Below are 21,575 nucleotides of genomic sequence, written 5' to 3'. Positions count from 1 at the left end.
TGACTGGAGGACAATTCTCTGACAATGGAAGACTGAAAGCTTCTCTTAAATGATTCCGGATAGTTAAAAGTTCAAATTTAGTAATCCCCTTCTTCATTATCAAGAAAAAAAGAGAAGGGGAAGGAAGGGGCTCACTTAGATAGATATTAAAGGAAAAAAGCATGTCATCTAAAAGACTCTGTTGTCTATTTAAAAAGTAGAAGGACAGCATAATGGGTCTTATTATAGCACTAAAACAAGGTATTATTTGAGCAGTTTGCTCAGAGAAAGAGAATGACTCATTTAGGTCACCATTAAATAAGTGATTATATCAGGGCAGCAAAGGGCAGCCTAGAAGGGTTCAGTCCCTTCAAATGTGAGAGCAATTTACTTTCAGGGAGGACCTTTGCTTTCTCTGGGAACTGGGACTATAAACAAACTTACGTTTCCATTATCTTGTTTTTAATTTTATCAAAAGTTGTTTGGCTCAAAATTAACTGACCCTCTAGAGCCCTTGAAATCCTAACCATACTAAAAACAAAGAAAGAGACCAGTAAAATTTCAAAACTATGAAATGCCAGAAAAGGAGAAAAAAATGGGGAGGGGGTGCAAGGATTATATGAAATACATGGAAGCAAGGGCTATATGAAATACATGGAATGAGGAGAAATTCCCCCCCCCAAAATGAAAAATTTTAATTTGATATCAATCAATAAAATACTGCCAAAAAGGAATAAATGCAAAGGCTTACGACCTCGGAATGACCATTACCAACATTTATTAAAGTCTATCTGTAGCTCTGTAGGAAAGATAATTCTTCAGCAGAGAAGACTGCAGTAAGACGTGAGAGAAAACAAAGGAGTTCTCCACGAATGTTGAGAAAGGCTGAGGACCCATATTAGGAACTGCGCTGAGTACAATGCATACATTTTTGTTACATATCTCAGCTCAGATCAAGATTATATGGGAACACAAAAATGTAAATATGATTACAAGTGACTATGTCATATACTCCCTTCATTTTACACATGGTGAAAAGAAGCCAGAGGAGGAAACAACACATCAGGGGTCACCCAGCAACATGGAGACAGCCCACTTCCTAGTGTCCGCTCACAGTTCTCTCTTCACAGATTTGCTATTAATCATATTTTATGAACAGCTGCTAGCACATGTATATAAGTCAGGTTTGTTTTAAAGAAAAATCATATAAAATAAAAGGGGTAAAAAGTAACATATCAACGGAGCATGGAGCAGTAACAGGGAATGAGGATGCAGAGAGCCCAAGTACACTTACCACTTGTGCCACTGAGGAAGCCAGTGACCGGGGGTGAGTAATTTATTTGCTCCTAGATTTCATGTATTTGATATTAAGTATGCATGTATTTAAGTAGAGCCATTATTTCAAACACAAGCTCCCCTGGAAGCTTAGTATACATGAAGGAAAAAATGGAGCTGCTCTGATTGAAGTCAGAATGGGAGCCCAGGGTCCTAACCCAAATACCTCCACAGAACACCTATAAGCACTCAATGTACTGTTTACAACCCAAACTACTGGAGTAGATCACTGGAGGCCACACTCTTAAATGTCATGAACCAGGAAAATTTCGAAAAAGATTTCAAAAGATTGACAGAGGGTTTTTACTTTGTCGAGTAATGATGATTTTTTAAAAATCATCATTTCATAAATAAAAGGATATTCCAAAGCCAAAAAAATAAAAAATAAAAGGTCCTCTCAGAATGAATAAATACAGCTTAGCTGTGTAAAACTCTTAGAGGCCAGAGAGAAAGATATGACAGACAAGTAGATGAGGAAACCAGTCCAGACCATCTCTCAGGCCTACTCACATTCTGAAGTTACACAACTCCTACTTCTTGGGATCTTATACCTCAAAGAACTAATTGATACCACCTCAGGGATCCAAAACATTGTTTCCTAAGTCTACTATTTGTTCAGCAAATAAATAAAGTATTCCAGGTCACTTTATGGCCTTCTTAAGTAAGGCAATAAAAATCAGAGAAAATAAAGCTAAAGTTTACGACTATAAACTTCAACCTCAAAACAAAGGCCATCATTTTAGTTATTTTGATGTAATTTTCCCCACACCTAAAAAAGAACTATAAGCATCCGTAATATATTCAGGCAACACGTAACTACTTCCCAGTGTTAAAGTGCCTCTGAGCTGCTTCCTACTCTTTATTCCTCCACACTCAGTGTTCACTTTTACCAACCTTTCTACTTTCTGTTCAAAAGCAGCATAGCACAGAGATATTTCTGGGGATCTATTGCCTCAAGTTTCAGCACTGTTGTTCCTTTCTTTACATTTCTGCAAAATCATTCCAGACATCAGAAGTTGGTACGAGCACTTGTGACCATCAAAGTGACATGCGGAAATCGAGCTGAAGGACTAGGTGAAGCTGTGTTTCCAGGATTATGTCACCTCCCTGAGCCTAAAGAGCAATGAGATCTACTGATCATTGCTATAACTGTCTTTTTCACATCTCAGTTTAAAATTTCTAAGTTATAAGAGCACACATCATCCTGGTAAAGTAAAAAGTCCATTTTGCAGTTCAAATATTTCTCTGCTAAACAAAGTTTTGATACTCCAAAGACCTCTATCTTCCGGATCACTAAGCCCTGGGCACCAGGGAAACTTCAACGGTTTCAACTTCATGCTTCCCTCCTCCTCTTGCACTGCATGTCACATTTTCTATGTGAATCTCAGACCTATCTTTAACAAAGAGTAGCATCAGATTCCTGAGAGGTCCGTTCCAACTTCGTTTCACTTCCATCTTCAAAGCAATGTTTCTTAGGAATACTTTCTATGTCGGAAGAGATAACCACCAACCATCATTTATAAAACTGAAACCTCACATTATCATTAAGCCTTCACTTTTGGGGGGAAATAAAGACAAATCCACTAACTTTCATTCGAACACTATTTTTTCCAATTGAAAACAATACTCTGTCTTCTACGTTCCTCCTCATACAACATGATATTGGCCGAATGAAGCACAAAACAAGGTCAAAAGAGCCATGGGAGTCTCCCTTCCTCGCACTGTCAGCTGCTGTGCACTGATTCTCTACAGATCTCTAAATGGGAAAGACGACACGTCCTGGTACAGTAGGTCTACAAAGACCACCTCCTTTCACCACTAAGGCATCTTTTGGTTATCTTGTATGTTCAGTAATTGAAAGATGCTCTAGCCTGAAGCTGACCAAAGCACCTCAGAAGGCACAGCCACAAATCAAACAATGATTATGTGGAAATATATTAAAGAGAGGATAAAGTTTACTTTAAAACCAAATTATCCATCATTTAAAGCACATGTACAAAGACAATAAGGACACCTCATAATTCACACCATGTATTTCTTCTTAGACATCACAGAACATAGGGCCATCGCCCCTTTTTACAGAGTCGCTATCGATATCTTCTGGGTCTCCAAAGGGGCACCTGACAAGCCATGGGAGCCTTCATACCACCACTTCCATTTGAAAAGAAGTGGGCTGCAAAAAGGTTGATCCAAGCTAATTCCTCAGGGCTCCAAAAGTCAGCCTGAATCTGTCCCTGCTGCCAGTCCTTGGTGTCTCGTGGAATATCTGAGTCCTGGCTACAACCCGGCCTCTCATCCCTCTGCTAAGATCACTCTTACAAGAGGGCTGCCCCCTGTGAGCGATCAGTGCGGTTGTGAGCGTTACTATAGCACAGCCTCTGTCTACTGAGGGCTCCTGGCCTAGCGGCAAAGCCATGGCAGCTGCAGAACCTCTTCTGCTGGTTTCCAGTACAAACCTTAGTAGTTGGACAGAATGAGGTGCCCTAATGCCCAGATGTCAGGAACAAATAGATGACAGACATTTCAGGGGGTGGGGAGTGGAAGGGTGGGCCTGGCTTGAGGAGCTCACTTGAGATCTGCCCCAGTGGGAAAACCGAACTGACAGCTATTGCCAGTTTTCTTGTTTATGTCCCAGCTGGCACAGCATCAAAACCAAATACACACATACGCCAATTTATACAAAGATGAATGAAGAGGCACAAGAGGCAGCCCCATGGGTGAGAACAATTTATGACTTAAACCACCACACACGTGAACGTTACAATGTCAAAAAGAATAACACAAACCGTTTTAGTAATATGCACAAATATGCACGAATATGCACAAGGGAAATACAGGAAGCATGTTTTCTTCTGGCTCCAGACTACATCTTTCATTTTATAATTTTATGTGCAGAAGTGAGAGAGCTTCTTAGTGAAATAAGTTTAGTTTTATGCTGAGCATGTAATATTGATAAATATCAAATGCTTTCGTTAGATTTAAAGTTTTCTTCTTAAACTTAAATTTTTCCCACTACAGCCCCTAAGATGTAATTTCTAAGCCGTGACAGTGCACGTCTGCATTTTAAAAACACATGCAGAATCCACCACCTGATTTCGTAGTCAGGCCGCACATACTACAGCTCTCGTTTTCGGGCACCTTTGAAGACAGAGTGATATTTAATACTAAATATAAGCAGTCTTTTCATCTTACACTGCAGAGTAATTGCTTCCCACTTCAGAACTATAAAATGAGTTATCATCTCTGACTTGCTCTCTAAGTGCTATGGCCAGCATGGAAAAAATGACAAAGAATATTATGGGCTTACTCAAGGGAGTTGGATCTTTGCTAACTGCCAAGAAGAAATCATGGCTAGTCAGGCATAGCACAATGAGACACGGCATGAGAAATGACATACGTTACTGGGTCCTGGTTCTAGGAAATCATTTGTACTCAATGCCCTCGGAATGTAGAAGCTGAGCCCTTCTCAGTGTCAAACACACCAGATAAAAATTATAGCTGCATATGGATGGTGTTCAACTGGACATATATGAGTGATACTGTGCATATACACTTGCTGAAAATTTTTGTTTACAGCAAACAGTGAAGGCACATGACATGGAGTGCTTGCCCCTAGATCCCAGGAGTTGAAGCAACCAGTGCTTTCAGAGTTCTCTATTATCAAGTTGGGTCCACACAGCTGTCTGCCTAGTCAAAGGATGGCAGAGTTTAAAATCCTGTCAAGCTTGGCCCACAAAGCCAACCGTCTCCCATATTTAATAAGCACAAAACAGAATGGGAAAAGGTGGCAGGAGTAGGACAACGGCCAATAAGCAAATTATCTTATGTATTTTCCATCCTGTGTTACAGAGGAAAGAAATGAATAGGAGAAAGTAAATGACAGGCACACATGGACTTATATTCGATTTGAACATCATGGTGTATAAGGAAATATAAAAGGCATTTGGAAAAGCAGAGTATTTAAATCTCATTCAATGTTAACAACATTTTTCTCATAAAAAATATCATCCCTTACCTTTGCTTGTTTCTTACTGGCTTCTCTTCTGGCTTCCCTTTCCTTCAGTCTTTTCTCCTACAAAAAAGGGGAGAAATTAGCAGCATATAAACTTCTGTTTATTACATGTAAATCAGACTACACATTCTTGACATTTTTTTTTAAAGACAACTGACACCTGACATTCATTTTTCAATACATATTTTCTGAGTGCCCACAATGAGCTCGGCATAAGTACTCGTAATCGTTAAGTATGTGTCAAACGGATCTGGAATCAGATCACAGTTCTACCACTTAATAGCTGTGCAATTTGGGGCAACTTATTTATATTTTCTAAATCATTTTGTCATTGAAACATGAAGATAACAGGAACACACAGTTCATAAACCTGGTATAAGAATTATATAAAATACTATGCATAAGTGCTTGGTACAATGTCTGACACACGACTAATACATAATCAATGTCAGCTATTAGAATAAACATGGAAAAATGCATTAGTGACTATATCCCTTTTTTTCTAAAAGGAAAATTTATAAAGGATATTAAATCTGTTCTTAGAAAAGGAGCAACATTTTCTCAAACAAAAAACAATGGAAGATCATTCTTACAAAGCATGTTATTTTATTAAATTGTTTTATAATTGCCCCATTAGTTTTCCAATGATCATAAAATAGGCAGAAAATGCAACACGAACATTTTTAAAATAAGAAAAAAATTAGTGTGCACAATATTAAAATTCAAAACAAAATAACCCAGCTAAAGTTGAAAAGAATTTTTTTTTAAAGATTTATTTACTTGAGAGAGAGAAAGAGAGAGAGAGTGTGCACACAAGTGGAAGGGAGGGGCAGAGAGAAGGAGAAGCAGACTCCCTGCTGAACAGTGAGCCAGACGCAGAGCTCGATCCCAGGACCCCAAGATCATGACCTGAGCTGAAGGCATACGCTTCACCAACTGAGCCACCCAGGTGCTCCCCCCAAATTTTGTTTTAAATAAAAAACCTCTTTTTCTCTTCAAAAACAAAGTGTTGAAATAATAAACAGGCTAGACTTGATCCAAAGTTCACAGTCAACAATTTATATTTATAAAAAATTTTAATGAACTGCTAGGTCAATGTAAAAAGTTGATTAAATAACAAGTAATTTCCTTTTATGACCATGACTCACTATTACAACATTTATTAATATGAGAATTAACAAGTTTTCTAAACCCAGGCACTCTGCCGTCACCATGACGTTGTACATGTACATGACCTTCTCCAGATTCAAATGCCAAGTCTAATGCGTCCTCTGCAGACCTGAGACTGCTCTGCCGCTCCCAGCATCGAGAAACACGGCCAATTACTACCATCCACCTCATCTAGGTTTATAGACTCCTTTATGACAAACTGCGAACATAAATGCTGAAAGTCTCAAAAGGGATTAAATAATAATTAGTGCAAAGAGATGGGGGGGGTCCACAGAACTTATAGATTCAGTTTCTAGAGCCTGCAGTTGCACAGTAGGAAAGCTAAATTCTAAGGGAAACTAACAAAAATTCACATTCACATAGCAACTATGAAGGTGTCACACCCCTAAATAATGCATAATGTTAAATTATTCCTTTCTGTTATTATTCTTTCTCTAACCCAGTTTCTGAGAAAATGGGTATTCCTTTGACTTCCAAATAAAACATAAAATTAAAAGGGCAGGTAAAACTTAAACAATTTGCAATCATACAGAGGAACATTCTAAAGATTGGAAGTCCCAGGACCCAGGTCAGAGGAAAAGGAAGGCTAAACAAGAACTCTGAACGTGGCCTGCTCTTTGTGAAAAGCTGACCAGATGTCAGGACTGTTCTCTAACTTGGGTCTTCCCGTGACGAGTCTAGTGCTTTGTTCCAATACAACCTAATAAAAATGAAAATGTCAGGGTTTGGAGACTTTAACAGATGACACTTTGATAACAGAAGAAAATAATACCTGGTATTATTTTAACAAGCAGCCAATTAACGCAGTTGCTATTACATGCCATCCCCAAACCGGTTCTCCGATAGGCTTGTGAGAGCTCTTCTGCCACGAAAATAAAATACTCTCAACGCTTCCTCAGGGAGGAAAGAGTTCATGGATGGCAGTTTCTTAACATTTGCATCCAAATTTTTCATAAAAGTTGCCATCATTTACTGATTTTCTATGAGCATTAGCAGACTACAGAATAGATAGAAGCAGCCAAATAATATTAAAGAAAAGAATTAACAACTGATCACAGTTACTCTCAGTTTGAGAGCTGGCTTTAGTTTGTGGGTGCACATATTTGTAATATAATATTACATATCTGTATTTGTAATATTTGTAATCTCTCCACTCTCTTACACATACGCTTTAGTTCTATTTTCTACAAAAGGAAGTATTTATGTTTTGGAAGGTAAAATTAAGCAGAACAGTATTTTCTGTTATTCTAAAAGGTCACAGTGACTTTCAAGCATCTAGCTGCTTAAAGTAATTTTAAAACTATACCTACATGAGATACAGCTGTATAAAACATCAAATAACTAGGCAGTAATGAAACTGAACTTATGTAAAAAAAAAAAAAAAACAACTTTGTGTCCATTAACACACTGTGATTTTTATTTTCCTACTAATATTTCTGAATGAAATAGCAGTACGCTAGGCATTTTACATATATTCTTAAAACCGTTTAACAAAATTTTAGAAGTATTATTTTTCCCATTTTATAGATTGAAAGAAAAACAAAAAACCCTGAACCAAAGGGATTAAGTAACTGGTCTGAAATCACACAGCCACTCAGTGATGAACCTGAGACTAAAACGAGTCTCAGAGCCAGCGTCCTCCCCTCCCCCTCAACTCCAGTATACCTCCCACCCACCTCTCCCCACTCTCCTCCCTCAACTCCAGCACATCTCTCTCCTCCCTCAAGTGCAACATAGACCACAACCACCTCTCCCCTCCCTCAACTCCACACGCCTCTTCCCCACTCTCCAGTCCGTTAGAAAGTGTACTTATTTTGTGGATGCATAGTGTTTTTATCTTATCAATATGTTTAAGACAAATGTTCCATTTCCTTTTATTATTAATAATGGTCTGCTATCGTATGGGTCTTTTCATCCTGATAGCATTTTTTTTTTCCTGATAGCATTTTGGGGACATTATCTAATTAGTTTTTGCCAGTCTTCTGTGAAGAGGGAAAAAAAGATAATTAACCACATTTAACAGTCACAAAATTTTTGTTGTAATTATTCAGTAACTGACCTTCTCCCAACACATTAGATGATCTGAAAACGGCACTTCAAAGTTCCAAAGAATAACCTCAATATGTTCAAATCAGAAAAACCCTGTCTATACAAGTAAACATAATCTCTACTTTGGGCCTTTTCATCTAGCCATTTTAATCCTAGCAGAAAAAATATATTGACAATTTTCCACTGCTACAGAATTCTACTGTTAGTTTATTAAGACAATGAGGGACATTACAAATTTCAAATTTTAACTGGCTATCAGAATTCACATATGCATGCAAATGGGCTAAGTCTTCCTCATAAGATTTCTACCACAAGTCCCAGATGGATGAAGGCTATCTAAAATCTTGAAAATAGGAAGTGAACACGACACAGAGCTTCAACGCAAATAAACAGAACTTTCAATACTGAGTGAAACACAAGGAAAAGGAGACAACTTTTCTTCCCTATTTTGAAAAGCTATGTTAGCACCCCATCTGAGAAGAGGAAGGAGTAAACATAAGTCTTCAAATAGAGGAGAAAAACAGGAAGTAGAATTTGTGGTAATCCAAAATTTGGGTAATGGATATATGAAGAAAGTACATTTTTTTCCTTTGCTAAGGCAGGAAAAACTAACTATATATATATATATAATATATAATATATATTATATATATATATATACTGTAGATGCTATAAATGACAAGACATAAAGGACTTGAGAGGGCAAATATAATTGAATTTTATTAGATTCAGTAATTGAGATTCTCCTTCCCCCCTTAATTTTATGCAGTTCAAATGCTTTAAATCCTTCATTTTCCTATTTCATTTTTGAGGACAGACTGGTACCTAAAGCTATTTTATGTGACACAAAAAGAAGGCAAAATTTTATCTTTAGTCCTACCATGCTACGAATGATTAAATGTAAGAAAAGCATGAAATTCGATAACAGAAACCAAATTCATGAGATAGGAAAACAGAAAAATCACATTTCAAGGTACAAAATACCCCTTTTATAGATGTTATTATACTTCTTTTGGCTTCTCACAAACTATAGGTCCTTGGCTTCGAGAAAAGAAAATGTCATGAAGTATGAAATTTATCAGCAGTGACTATGTATTTAAATCATTTTCATTCTATGGCAATCTCGGAAATCTGTAGATTTGGAAACACAACTCAGGAAGTGGTGGAAACATGAGCTGGTTGAACCACTCTCAGGCAACTGCATCACTTTGGTAAGGAACTGATTTCCCAGCTGTCACAGAGAGCAGGAGGAGATATCTAACCTTATTTCAGTAGTACAGGAACCTCTTTTTTGGGAAAGAAAACTGGGTCAATGGAAGTGAGTAAAAGAATGATTACAAGGATTTTTGGCCCCGAAGACACCCCCTGCCTTCCAAAAACAAAACCCCAGTTCACCTAAATCCTTCCCAGGGACTCAGAACAAAGCAAGGTTCTCTGATCTGTTCCCTATTCCACAGTTTCGTGAGAATGACATAAAAAAACTGATCTTCAATATCTAAATCTGTAACAACTCCAACAAGGATATGAAGACAGGGAGAAAAATACTGTATGTAGAAACACTGATCTATTAATTAATTCTTTCAAACATCTGCTGAGCAACTATGTGCCAGGCCCCATGGTGGGCTCTAGGAATTGGCAAAACACAGGCTAGCTTCCCTCTAGTCTTTGTAGTCTATGACCCAACCTTGTCAGACCCCTTCATTACATTAGCATCGAACTCTGCCCCTGTTCCTCAATCCCAGTCTCTACTGATCATCAACCCAACAACCACCACCCCACCTCTCAAACATAATACAGTGTTTCCAAAAAAATCCCATAATCCCATTTTAACAATAAAAAATAGAAATTATAAACGGCTCAAAGACTTGCCACACAGTTGATAAGATTTATGCAATTTTGAGTAAATAAATGTCTTATTTTGGATGCTGGATATGAAGAAGGGCCCATGTACCAATAAGCTGAACTGAATATCACAAGATGCTATAAACTCTTGGGGACAAAAACAGAAACCTCCCAGGCAGACATCTCCAAATTACAGACAAAGGTTCCATAGTAACAGGCTGGCTCCTTTCTTATAGCACACCTTGCTGTAATGGTAGGAGGAAGGACTGAAACTGAAAGGGGGTTAGGGATGTACAAGAAGAGGATCTCTTTCTATGGACTCTGAGAAACAGACTGAGGGCCTCAGAGGGGAGGGGGGGTGGGGGGATGGGATAGGCTGGTGATGGGTAGTAAGGAGGGCACGTATTGCATGGTGCACTGGGTGTTATACACAACTAATGAATCATCGAACTTTACATCGGAAACCGGGGATGTACCGTATGGTGACTAACATAATAAAAAAACATTAAAATAATAAAAAAAAAAAGAAGAGGATCTCTTTTCCTCTCCTGTAAATAAACTTTATTCATAAAGTTCATTTAAGAGTTAAACACCAGATGTTTAGTCCTTTATCCTCATGATGACATTTCTGACAGTAATAAAATTTCTTCAGGTCGGCTGAGCCAGACCAGTCTCTGACAATGCCTTAGACTCCCAGATTCACAGCTACTTAAAAATGGACTCTAATACTAGTAACTATATAGATATTCAATGAACACTCAGGCAAAGACATTACTAGTATTGGATCCTAAACTAAGCTACTAACGACAACACTTACTTTTATTCCTTAATTTATTTGACACCAATGATCTTGCTCTGGAAATATGAACAATTCCATATATTTGTCGTTCCTTCCTCAAAATCTCCACTCCTGTTCCAACCCTTTCATCCCCTGTTTCGGAGTTAGCTACTGTAAGAGAATGCCTGATGGTTTAAGACAGGTATAAACAAACTGAATAGTTAAAAACAAAGACCTTGGGGTAAGAGTCTCAGGGCTGCTATTTGTGACTTGTGGGGCCTTGAACAAACTACCTGCTCCTTCTAAGTCTATTTTATCATCTGTAATTTGAGGCTAGCTCACTTATTTCAGAAGTTGATTATCAGCACATAACACAATAATACATATAAAGCACTCAGTGCAGGGCGCAATCAATTAACTGCTTCTTATTGTCAATGTTCTTGTTACTACTATGCTAAGACGCTTGATTACTGCTTCCCTCCCTCTTGACTATCATATACATTTATGTTTAAGATACCTGGATTCCATGGCAACTAAATCCTGTGTCAGTAAAAACAAAAATGAGACAGATTTTCTAAAAGCCCCTTTAATTCTTTCTTGTCTACTGTTCACACGAACAGTAAGTGGGCCCCAGAGCAGTATTATTCCATCTTGGCAAGCAGTCCAGAGCCACATCTTGACATGGCTGTGTTATCTAAACACACAGTCCAAAATGGATAAAGCACTCAAAGCAAATTTCAAGAGAATGAAAGAGAACTTCATGATATATTGCTTCTCTCCACTCACAGCTGTTCTAGTAGATATTATCACCTTAAATACAGTAATCTTTCAGAGCTAAGAATGATGACATACACCATAAAGCAGATTTTCACTCCATTAAAGACACCTTTCACTGATGTGATCCACAGCCCACCTTTCAGAGTTTTGACTGAATTACAGGAAAACACATTGTTTCCATGCAGAAGTAGTGGTTTTGCCTTTATAACAGACTAACTTACTGATGGTCTGATATGCAAAGATTACAGCTTCTACTATAATCTTACTTCTGATGAGTGGTTTCAAGAGATTCAGCATATTAAATAGTAACAGGCCTAGTTAACTACAGCCACCTGTAAGTTGCCAGGGAAAGCTGAAGGCAGGAATGGTCTCAGGAGGAAAAAAAAAAAAAAAAAAAAAAAAGCAATGCTAAACGGCTGCCAAGAAGACTCACAAAGATAAACAACACTACTGACTCAGTGACCCACAGCAGGTACACAAGGGCCTGAAGTATACAGAGTGAGGATCTCTGAGCTCCAGCAGCAGGCGGCTAAATTCTACTCCCAGTGATGCTATAACGGCTTTTCTGTGTTTCTTACAAACTAGTTAAAATTCTTATTGCTCAGTTTCTAAATTGTTAGAACAAAGATATTTACTTGAGTCACAGTAGAAATTACACAGCTTTCAGAATCTGCTAGATGAAAATATGAGTAAAGAATAGGTGTATCAGCATGGAGGACAAAAATGAACAGCTGAGTCTTACACCACGGAGAAGGAGTGCGTGCTCGAAACCATGGTGCAAAGCTGGTAAGTTTAAACAGTGGGAGCAAACAACTCCTTTCAAACAGATTCATTTTGACAAAATTCATATATATATTAAATAGGTTATCCTTTGAAACCAAAAAATAATCATGAAATACTCTAAACATGCTAAGAGAACATTCCTAAGCTTAGGAAAACCTCTAAAATTGACACACATTTTTAAAAATATATATTTTACAGAGTTTTCTCTTTACACATACAATTTTTTCAGGCACATCCCTCACTCATAATTTTTTATTAAAGTTTCTTCATCTTTTTCTATCTTCACGAAGTAAAGCTTACTCCTAGATCCTAAGTTAGCATTTCAAGTGTTCTTTAGGGACATATAATTCTTCTCAGTATTCTTTCATAGAAATAACAAAATTATGGTGACAATTTTAAGGGAAACATAATTATATTTGCCCAAGGTAAAACCTTATGCTAGAAGAACTAAGAATTGTCATTAGAATAAGTAATATACTCAATTAGGAAAAAGATATGATTTCAAAGCCAATAATGTGTTCAGATAAAGCAATTAAGATAAAATAATCTGTTCAGGATTAATAATATATTTCACTTCTAGGTTAAATTTTAGTAACCACTGGAAAATAAGTGAACAAGAAGGAGGCCTTATCATCAACCAAGGAACCCATTTTGTCAGCAGGGAAAGATGACTGACCAATTAAAATTCTATTTTCCAAACAACAAGGGGTTATTTTATTCCCATGTCCTCCCTATACACGCAGAGCCAGAGGATCCCTCTGATCGTTGGGTATGAACTCCCACTCCCACTTCCTCGTTTTCATAACAAGACACTGCAGTCCATACTGGTGACTGGTAATCCCATTGGACTAGGTAATGCTGGACTCAGGATTCAAATGCAAGTACTCCCTACAGTGTAACACTCGTTCCATCAAACAAGCCGAATGTTCAAACTTGACACTTAAAAAATACTTCATGTCTTTGAGGCAGAAATCTAGTCCATGGCTCTTGGTGCATGATTGATGGGAGCACCCGTACTGTGTCTTATGTATGCTACTCTCATAAACTTGCTAATTCCAAAGTGCTCAAATGTGACATTTTCTCTTGTTTAATACACAAATACTTATACAGGCATAAGTAATAATTTTTACTGATGAAAACACCAAGAAACTAATCACATATGATTCAGGTAGCATTTACATTAAAGTTGAACAGAGAGAAGACTATTTTAGTTATTTCCTTATGCTTTTTTCAGGCTACATAATATTTTCAGTGTCCAATATGGAAAGTATGCCATAGGTTACCTTGTGCAGAATATGCCTACTTTATACAACAAGCTTTGATTTGTTAAAAAGACCTTCTGTCTTTTTTGGTTACAGAGGTACAGACATCAAAACCAGTAGTATGTGAAGTTCTTGCGATTTCTCTCACAATTATGTCAGCTCAAAGTGCTCTGTTCAACCGCACTGTAAGATAGTCACCGTGATAGTTTTAAAAATCATACACTACTTGTAACAATGGTATAAAGAAAATGAATTATTTAAAAGCATAAAAATAAGTGAAAATGGAAATGTGTGGAACAATCTACATATAGTATATTTACCTTTCCTGTAACAAAGGGAGAAAACAAGGATCTGTATCTCTATTTACGCACATTTGCATAAAGAAACGCCAGGATATATCAGTAATTTTTTTAAGTAGGCTCCACGCCCAGTGTGGCGCATGCAGGGCTTGAACTCACCAACCTGAGATCAACACCTGAGCTAAGATCAAGAGTCAGAGCTTAACCAACTGAGCCACCCAAATGCCCCTAGGATATATTAATTATTAATAAAAATAGTTACCTATGGGGGTAGGTATGAGGAAGAATGACAGGCCTGGGCAGAAGCAAGATGTCTCAACTAGCTTTTTTATGATCTTGATTTTAGAACATGAATATATTATTCATTTCAAAAATTTTAACGTAGAAAAACAAATAGAGGCATAAAAAGCTTTTGTGTAGTGACAGAATATCCACAGTTAACTATAGTTTAATTATAATCTTCCCAAGGACAGGAGAACCCACGTATTTTAAGTATTCTATCCTCACAGTGTGTAATCAATGTACTCTTGGTCAATTTGAAATTAAGTCTCTAAAGCTTTCCAAAACAATATTGCACAGCCTGGCTACAGTAACTACCACACATGGGGGAGGCAGGGGAGGAGAGACAAAAAGGGCAGCAGCGGGAAACGCCTTTACTTCATATAAGTGCCTGTTGCTTTTACTGCTGGCTACAATTTACAAATAAAGGTTAAAATGTCCTTATGCTCAATCTTCCCCTGGATAAGTACTCTAAGTAGACGGTAAGCTGAAATGTGACACACTGCTGACATTTTAATATTATTAAAAATTTTAGTAACAAATAATTAGTACCAAATTTTAATTTAAAGTACTGTAATAAACAGCAACGCATGAAATGTTTAGTTTTCGAAGTAACATTCTGAACTGCAAACAGTGTGTTAGAAGTTCATTTGTTTCCCACATTTCTAAAAGGATTTTCTCACCATTCATTTCCACCCCACAGCTATCTTCAATGTCTACGTTTTCTTATTCATCAAATGCTACATGCGAAGCTGCATCGAACCTTGAAGAAAGGAGAACTGCTGCTCTATCAAAGTCGACTGAGCCACTGAATCGTTACAAGGTCAAAGAGGAGTCAAAAACCACAAGAATTCTTCTCAGGATATAGTTAATAATGTCCACATCCAAAGGCTTACAGGTTTCTTAACCCAGAGCCTCATATTACAGCAGTGACTCTTGGGCATGATACTGTTCCCCTGAAATCATTCACTGTCTCAAGGGCATGCTATAGAAATGTCCTTAAAAATGTAAGTCTGTCTTATTTCATTAATCGAGTCATTTATCTAGTGAAATGTCCACTTTCATGGGAATTAAGTAGTGTGAAAAGACAGTAAGACCAGGAGTGACCGGAATGGAGCAGCCCAGTTCAAGGATAACAGAAAACTGCCAAGTGTAAGGCTAATAACAGTGTGCGTGTTTATATAGAAGCACTCCCTCTTACAGGTTTCCTCTTTTCTATTTTTTTTTTAAAATACACTAAGTAAATCTTCCATGCATTATCAACTAATTGCTATAGAAAGAAATTCAACTATTAAGCTGAAGTTGGAAACAACAGGCAAATGGCAAAGAACCTGGGTACATCTGTACCAAGCACTCAGACACCCAACCTGGGTGAATCTACACAGAATGACAGAGTATAAAAAGCAAATCCCAAAAGGCTGCAAATATATTGCACGGCTTCATTTACCTAATACTCCTGACATGACAAAAATTATAGAAATGGAGCACACAGGATGACAGACTAATACAGAGAGTATGTTACTTCTTACAACCATATATAAAACTATATTAATCTCAAAATCAAAACTTCAAAAAGAAATCACTAATATTATTTGGGTTACCTCAACCAAAAGCAGATTTGGGCAACGCTCTCAGAAACCAGTCAGTATACAAGACGCCACCAGCAGAAGCAAGAAAAAGAGACTAGATAAAATGACAAAATACGCACAGAGAAAGAAATGTTCAAGAAATCAATGAAGAAAGTAATGCGGTTATTGATGATCATCTAATGAATCTTTAGGGACATATTAAATGCGATTCAGTATTAACTCAAGACGGAAAGCTCACCCGATGCTTTGCCTTGATCTTCTTCCTATATTCTTCTTTGTCAAATTTGTCCTCTTCTTGAAGCCTTTCCTTGGCTTTATCTAAGTTGATGCCACCGGCACTGTCCTCATCCTCGGCACCCTTTGAGACAGACTTCTGCATCTGTGGCCACTGCTGAACTAACTGCAGACGGGAAAACAGCAGTATGAGGCAGGGGACAAGGACATCAACAGAAAACCACTTCCCTTTGTATAATGATTTTGAAATGGCACATTCTCCCCACTTTCTGCCTTACAACTTATATTTCTTAAGTTTTCGAACAAACTTTATAATTAAAGTGAGCAAACCCCTGAAAAGACTGTCCCAGTCAGGAGGAGGTAATGCTGCCACAGTCCAGTGACAGCAGGATTAAAGGAAAATGTCATGCAATACCTCGGAGAACAAGCGAGCTGCTTCAACATCATATCAGTGTTCTTAATGGGCTACGCTCCACCGGCTCTGCTCCAAACGTGTGCAGAGCAGCAGCCAGGTGGACCCAAGCAGGCACCTCCGACCCTTCTCTCACCATACTGTTGTTTTACCTTCCTGTTTTTCCAATTGGAATTAATCTAATCTCCTTGAGGGCAGTTATCTATCTTGTTCATGTATTCTCAGAGCCCTGCACCATATCTGGCACATACCAAATGCTCGAAATTGATCGATAAATCCCTTATCAGCCCGTATTACACATAAAGAATAAAATGACTAAGCATAAAGGAAAATTAGCTTGGATTTCAGGAGCTGGCTCAAATCTACACAATTTACACATATAGTTCACAGTTAGGAACAGGTAACGCAGAAGTCGGGGCGCTCATCTGGAGTCAGGGGACCTGGCTTAACGTCCCAGTTTTTCTGCTAGCTCTACTGCAAAATCCTGAACAAATACTTTATTTCTGGGCATCTGTATCCTTGCCTGACAATTTTTTTAAAAGGTCTATTTGGCTCAGTAATCTTCCAGGTCTAACACTGTAAAACTCTAGACAATTTAGACAAAACCTATTCTCTTGTTTTTAACTAGTAATTGGTTGCCAGAGGATTTCAATAGCTGCCATTGTTTTGAAAGGCCACTAATTAAACTGCAAGCAGAGTGAAGTTGTAGGCACACATATTCTCTTGTCACCTCCTTTCACTCCCGTCACCAGCCATTCTCCAGGATGGGATTCCCACAGTGTCTCGACTTTTGGCAACGAATGGGGGTCACACCTGTCACTGAGTGAGCGGCCATGCCGGGAGCCACTGACACTGAAGCAGCAGCGAGAGGGAGCAGGTGTGACAGAAAGAATGCCATCTACTGCTCCAACTCCTCAGTCCTCTTTTACGACCCCATGAAAAAAGCTCATGCCTCTGCAGGCTGAAGGAAAAGTTCTTTCAGACTTTTAGAGCAGTTTCAGTGTGGCTCATAGCCACATAGGGCTCCTACCCGCAGTTTTCAGGGAAATATTTTACAGTTAAGGATTTATACTCATCTTGGAGCAAATTGGTATAATCTGCGCAGTTAAACTGACAAGCACAGTGAAGAACCTCATTACACTAACAGCACTAATCTTACTTTACTGTAAGCATCTGATGTATTAGGACTATATTCTGGCTGAGCCGGCTTCAGGTGCTGACCTCTTTTCAGTAATTTCATAAAGATCCATTACTTATCAATTCTATAGACTTCCTCTGCAAATTCCAATGACTTTAAATTGCACTCTTTCTTCGTATGATTGATACACCACTTTACTCCATATTCTTAGTACAAATCTGGGCTCCCTTCCCCAAAGTAACATCCAAAAGTAACCACACAGTTAACAGAAACATACTCCACTGGATACAGACTGCTTATGCAGCATTTGCATTAATGATGAAGAAATGTCTTGTGTGACACATTACAGTCAGTATCTTAAAAACTGTTATTTTATTGGGATTTTAGAAAATAGTCCATTCATTCAGTAAACATATGGGTTTACTCTATGCCAGGCCCCATTTGCAGTACTGGGCACAGAATAGTGAGCAAAGTGGGACAGATATCTTCCCTCAGGTAGCTACCCTCATTCCACTGGAGTAGAAGAGAAGGACAATAATCACGTAAATAGAGAATGTAAAGTCACCTAAGTGCTAGGAAGACAAAAATAAAAGATAAGGAAAGGAAAATGAGGGGACAGTGGGTGTGTGCTCTACCAGGATGCACAGGAAAATCTGTAGGCTAAAGAGAGTGAAAACCAAGAGCGGCTATTCTGAAGACTCACTATGACCACTAACCACCATTACTCCTTAGGTAAGTCACCTGACTTCCCAGACCCTTCTCCTCTTTAAAAATGGAGAGAATATCGTGATTTAACAGAGGGACTTTTCATGAGCCATATGCCAGTGGTAACCCCTTCCCTACTCTGCAGGTATGTATTTATGCTAAGACCAAGGTAATGGTGAGAGGAGAGCGGGGCACCTGTGTGAAGCAGAAAAAGCCAGCCCAGTAAGAAACATGCCAACACAGCATGGAAATTGAGGATCTGCAAAGCAGAGACTTTAGAGTCCAGAAAAAGCTGCAGTAAGTAGTTGTGTTACTATTCTTGCGTTTGTTGCCCCAGAACGTGTTGACAGACACCCTGAGGGGAAAATCTAATCTGTAAAAATGGAATTTAGAAAGTTCAAAACCAACCCTGTGTCATTAGCCCCAGAAGTATGGCCGTTTACTGTCAGTGAGGCACCCCTAACTACAGAGGTACAGCTGACGAACGGCCTCGACAGCACGGACGGGAGCTGCCTAGCATGCTTTAAAGAAACAGTTCATTTTTCTCATTAATGAATGCAAGTCAGAAGAGAGTCAGACTCTTTACTATACTTGGATGGCGCCTCAGAAATGAAGCATTTAAGAATCTTACCTCCCCTTCATCGGTAAATGTTATCTTCTTATTCACTTTAAAATTTCTCTTCATTACTTTTTTGGCTTCTGCGACCTTGGTCACTTTTTTCTTGACACTGGATTTAGAAGGTTCTTTTTTCTGTATGAAAATATGCAAAAAACAGAGATGATTAGTTAAATGGCTGCTTTTTATCAGCAACTTAACTCTGCAATATACTTTCTAAAATTAAATATATTTACTGCTCACTGGCTAATAAGAAGCACCAAAAATACTGTCCAGAAATCAAGTTATTAGATTTTTTAACCAATGGTAACCCCCAGTGCTAAAGGGGTTTAAATCTAAACAAGATAAATGTTAGACATAAGTCACCTTTAAAATTTCTTCTATTACTAAAAGTATGCTATCCTGATCATATTGAGGCACCAGAAGCTATGTGATACTGTGACAAATGGACATTCAAGATAAATAAAGCTACCCTGCAGCTATAACACACAGCACATTTTAGAAATAGCTCTAATTCCAAGTGCAAACTTAAATTTTCAGAATAGGAAAATGTTTATCTGGAAAGCAAAATTACTACAGTACATTGTTTGCAACTCAACATTCTTCCTCCTATTATAGCAATTTACTATATGAACATTGGAAAATATCCCCCCCAAACAAGCTGTGTCCAAAGGTGAGATAGAATCGGAGTACTTTAACAGGATATACTGATCAGAACCCACCTAATGTCCTAAAACCACGATAGCAAAGTACTGAAAATACAGAGCCACTGCTTACTTATGCTAAGTGAATGATGAGCGAACCAACTGAAATAGGGAGCTGCCCAGGTCATAGCACAGCCTGCACTGATGAGACAGTGACAATAAGTAACCCACCACTCAGAGGGATTTGCATTATACTCCTCACATTAGAGCCAGGAGTACCACAGGTGGTGGTTAGTAAATGCATCTAAGGCAGCTTCTGTCAGATGAGTAGACAGAAAAAGTCTTTGGTGCAACAGTTAAGAAAATGGATTTGAATTCAAGCTCTATCACTTACGAGCTGTGTAAGAGCAAGTAATTTAATCACTGTGCTTTAGCTATGAATTGAGTATCCTTGATAATACCTCTATCTCATAGGGTTGTTCCAGAAAGTTTAACAATAAATGTAAAACACACAAAATATAAGTATTCGATAAATCTCAAATACCACTATTATATATTGATTTCACACTACCTAAACAGATCATGCCAACTGCACAGAGGTTTTAACTTGCAAAATTCTGGACTTTGCATTTTCTAACTGGTTGTTTTTTTTTAACTCTGTGTTATGGGTAACCACCCAAGAAAAAGTAAGAAAGAAGGGACTGATCTAGGAAACAAGAATTATCAGAAGCTTTGAAAAGATATACATTAGCTACAACTGTTACATTATGGTAATATACACAGAAAGAACAATTCACTTACAGTGAATATTACTGATAATGAATTTAAAAATGCTTAAAAATAAAGTACCATGAAATCAAAAACAACAACACACTTACTAAAACAGAGGCTTCTGTCAAGTTATTAATTATATTTTAAATAATACTTATTATGAAAATCAGATAGTCTATCTGCAATACGATAAATTTAAGGACAACAAGAAAGTTGCTTTGACACCAAAAGGTTGTCTTATGTGGGTATTACTAATACTGCTTGTATAATTCTGGCTCTTAAAACATACAAGCTATACTATCCAATTACACTTATTTCTCAGACCATGAATCATTTCAAATTTAAGAACATTCTAAGATGCTAAATCCAAAATGCTTATGAAAAGATTAATCTCATCTGAAGCAACAAATTTTTATTACATCAGAGAGAGAGACATCAATATGTTACATTTGCTATGTGTGCACCTCAAAAGATTTCTATGATAAGAAATTCAATTGTTTTAGATTCCTTCTTCCCATGGGATATTCCATCTCCTCCATTCCCCAACCCCCACTGGCCCTGACTGGATGAATGTTGCCATCTGGTTGCACAGGGCCCTAAACTGCTCTGCCCATCCCTCACAACCCTCTCCCCACCACTAGACTCTAAGAAACATTACTATTATTCTTAGAAAATGATAAATACAATCATCATTTCCTTACTTCTGAGCGTAACTGAGTAACTTGTGTGGTGGTAAAACTAAATTGAAAGAGAGTAGGGGGATAGGAAGCTTGTCAACTGAAATTAAGTTGCCACCTGTAGGACACCTTGTGAACAGAGGGCATTAATAAGACCCCCACTTCCTTCTGCTCAGCCATTACTCCTACACCCCCAGCCCCTACTTTTCCCCACAGACAATTAT

The 21,575-nt window shown here is 37.9% G+C and overlaps 1 protein-coding gene across 1 annotated transcript in view; it reads right to left on the bottom strand.

Annotated features, from left to right (window-relative positions):
* The window catches only part of DDX10 (DEAD-box helicase 10), a 261,469-nt gene that overhangs the window by 101,102 nt on the left and 138,792 nt on the right, over positions 1-21,575 (bottom strand). Inside the window, exons 14-16 of the mRNA XM_034665709.1 lie at positions 19,275-19,394; positions 16,393-16,554; positions 5,330-5,386 (exon numbers count right to left, since the gene is read on the bottom strand). Of these exons, the coding sequence (XP_034521600.1) occupies positions 5,330-5,386; positions 16,393-16,554; positions 19,275-19,394 (339 nt within the window). The remainder of the gene's footprint in view (positions 1-5,329; positions 5,387-16,392; positions 16,555-19,274; positions 19,395-21,575) is intronic.

This window comes from Ailuropoda melanoleuca, chromosome 8 (assembly GCF_002007445.2).
Source record: "Ailuropoda melanoleuca isolate Jingjing chromosome 8, ASM200744v2, whole genome shotgun sequence".
NCBI classification, from domain to species: Eukaryota; Metazoa; Chordata; class Mammalia; order Carnivora; family Ursidae; genus Ailuropoda; species Ailuropoda melanoleuca.
The sequence above is the reverse complement of the archived record's forward strand: the minus strand, read 5'-3'. Positions and strand labels throughout refer to the sequence as shown.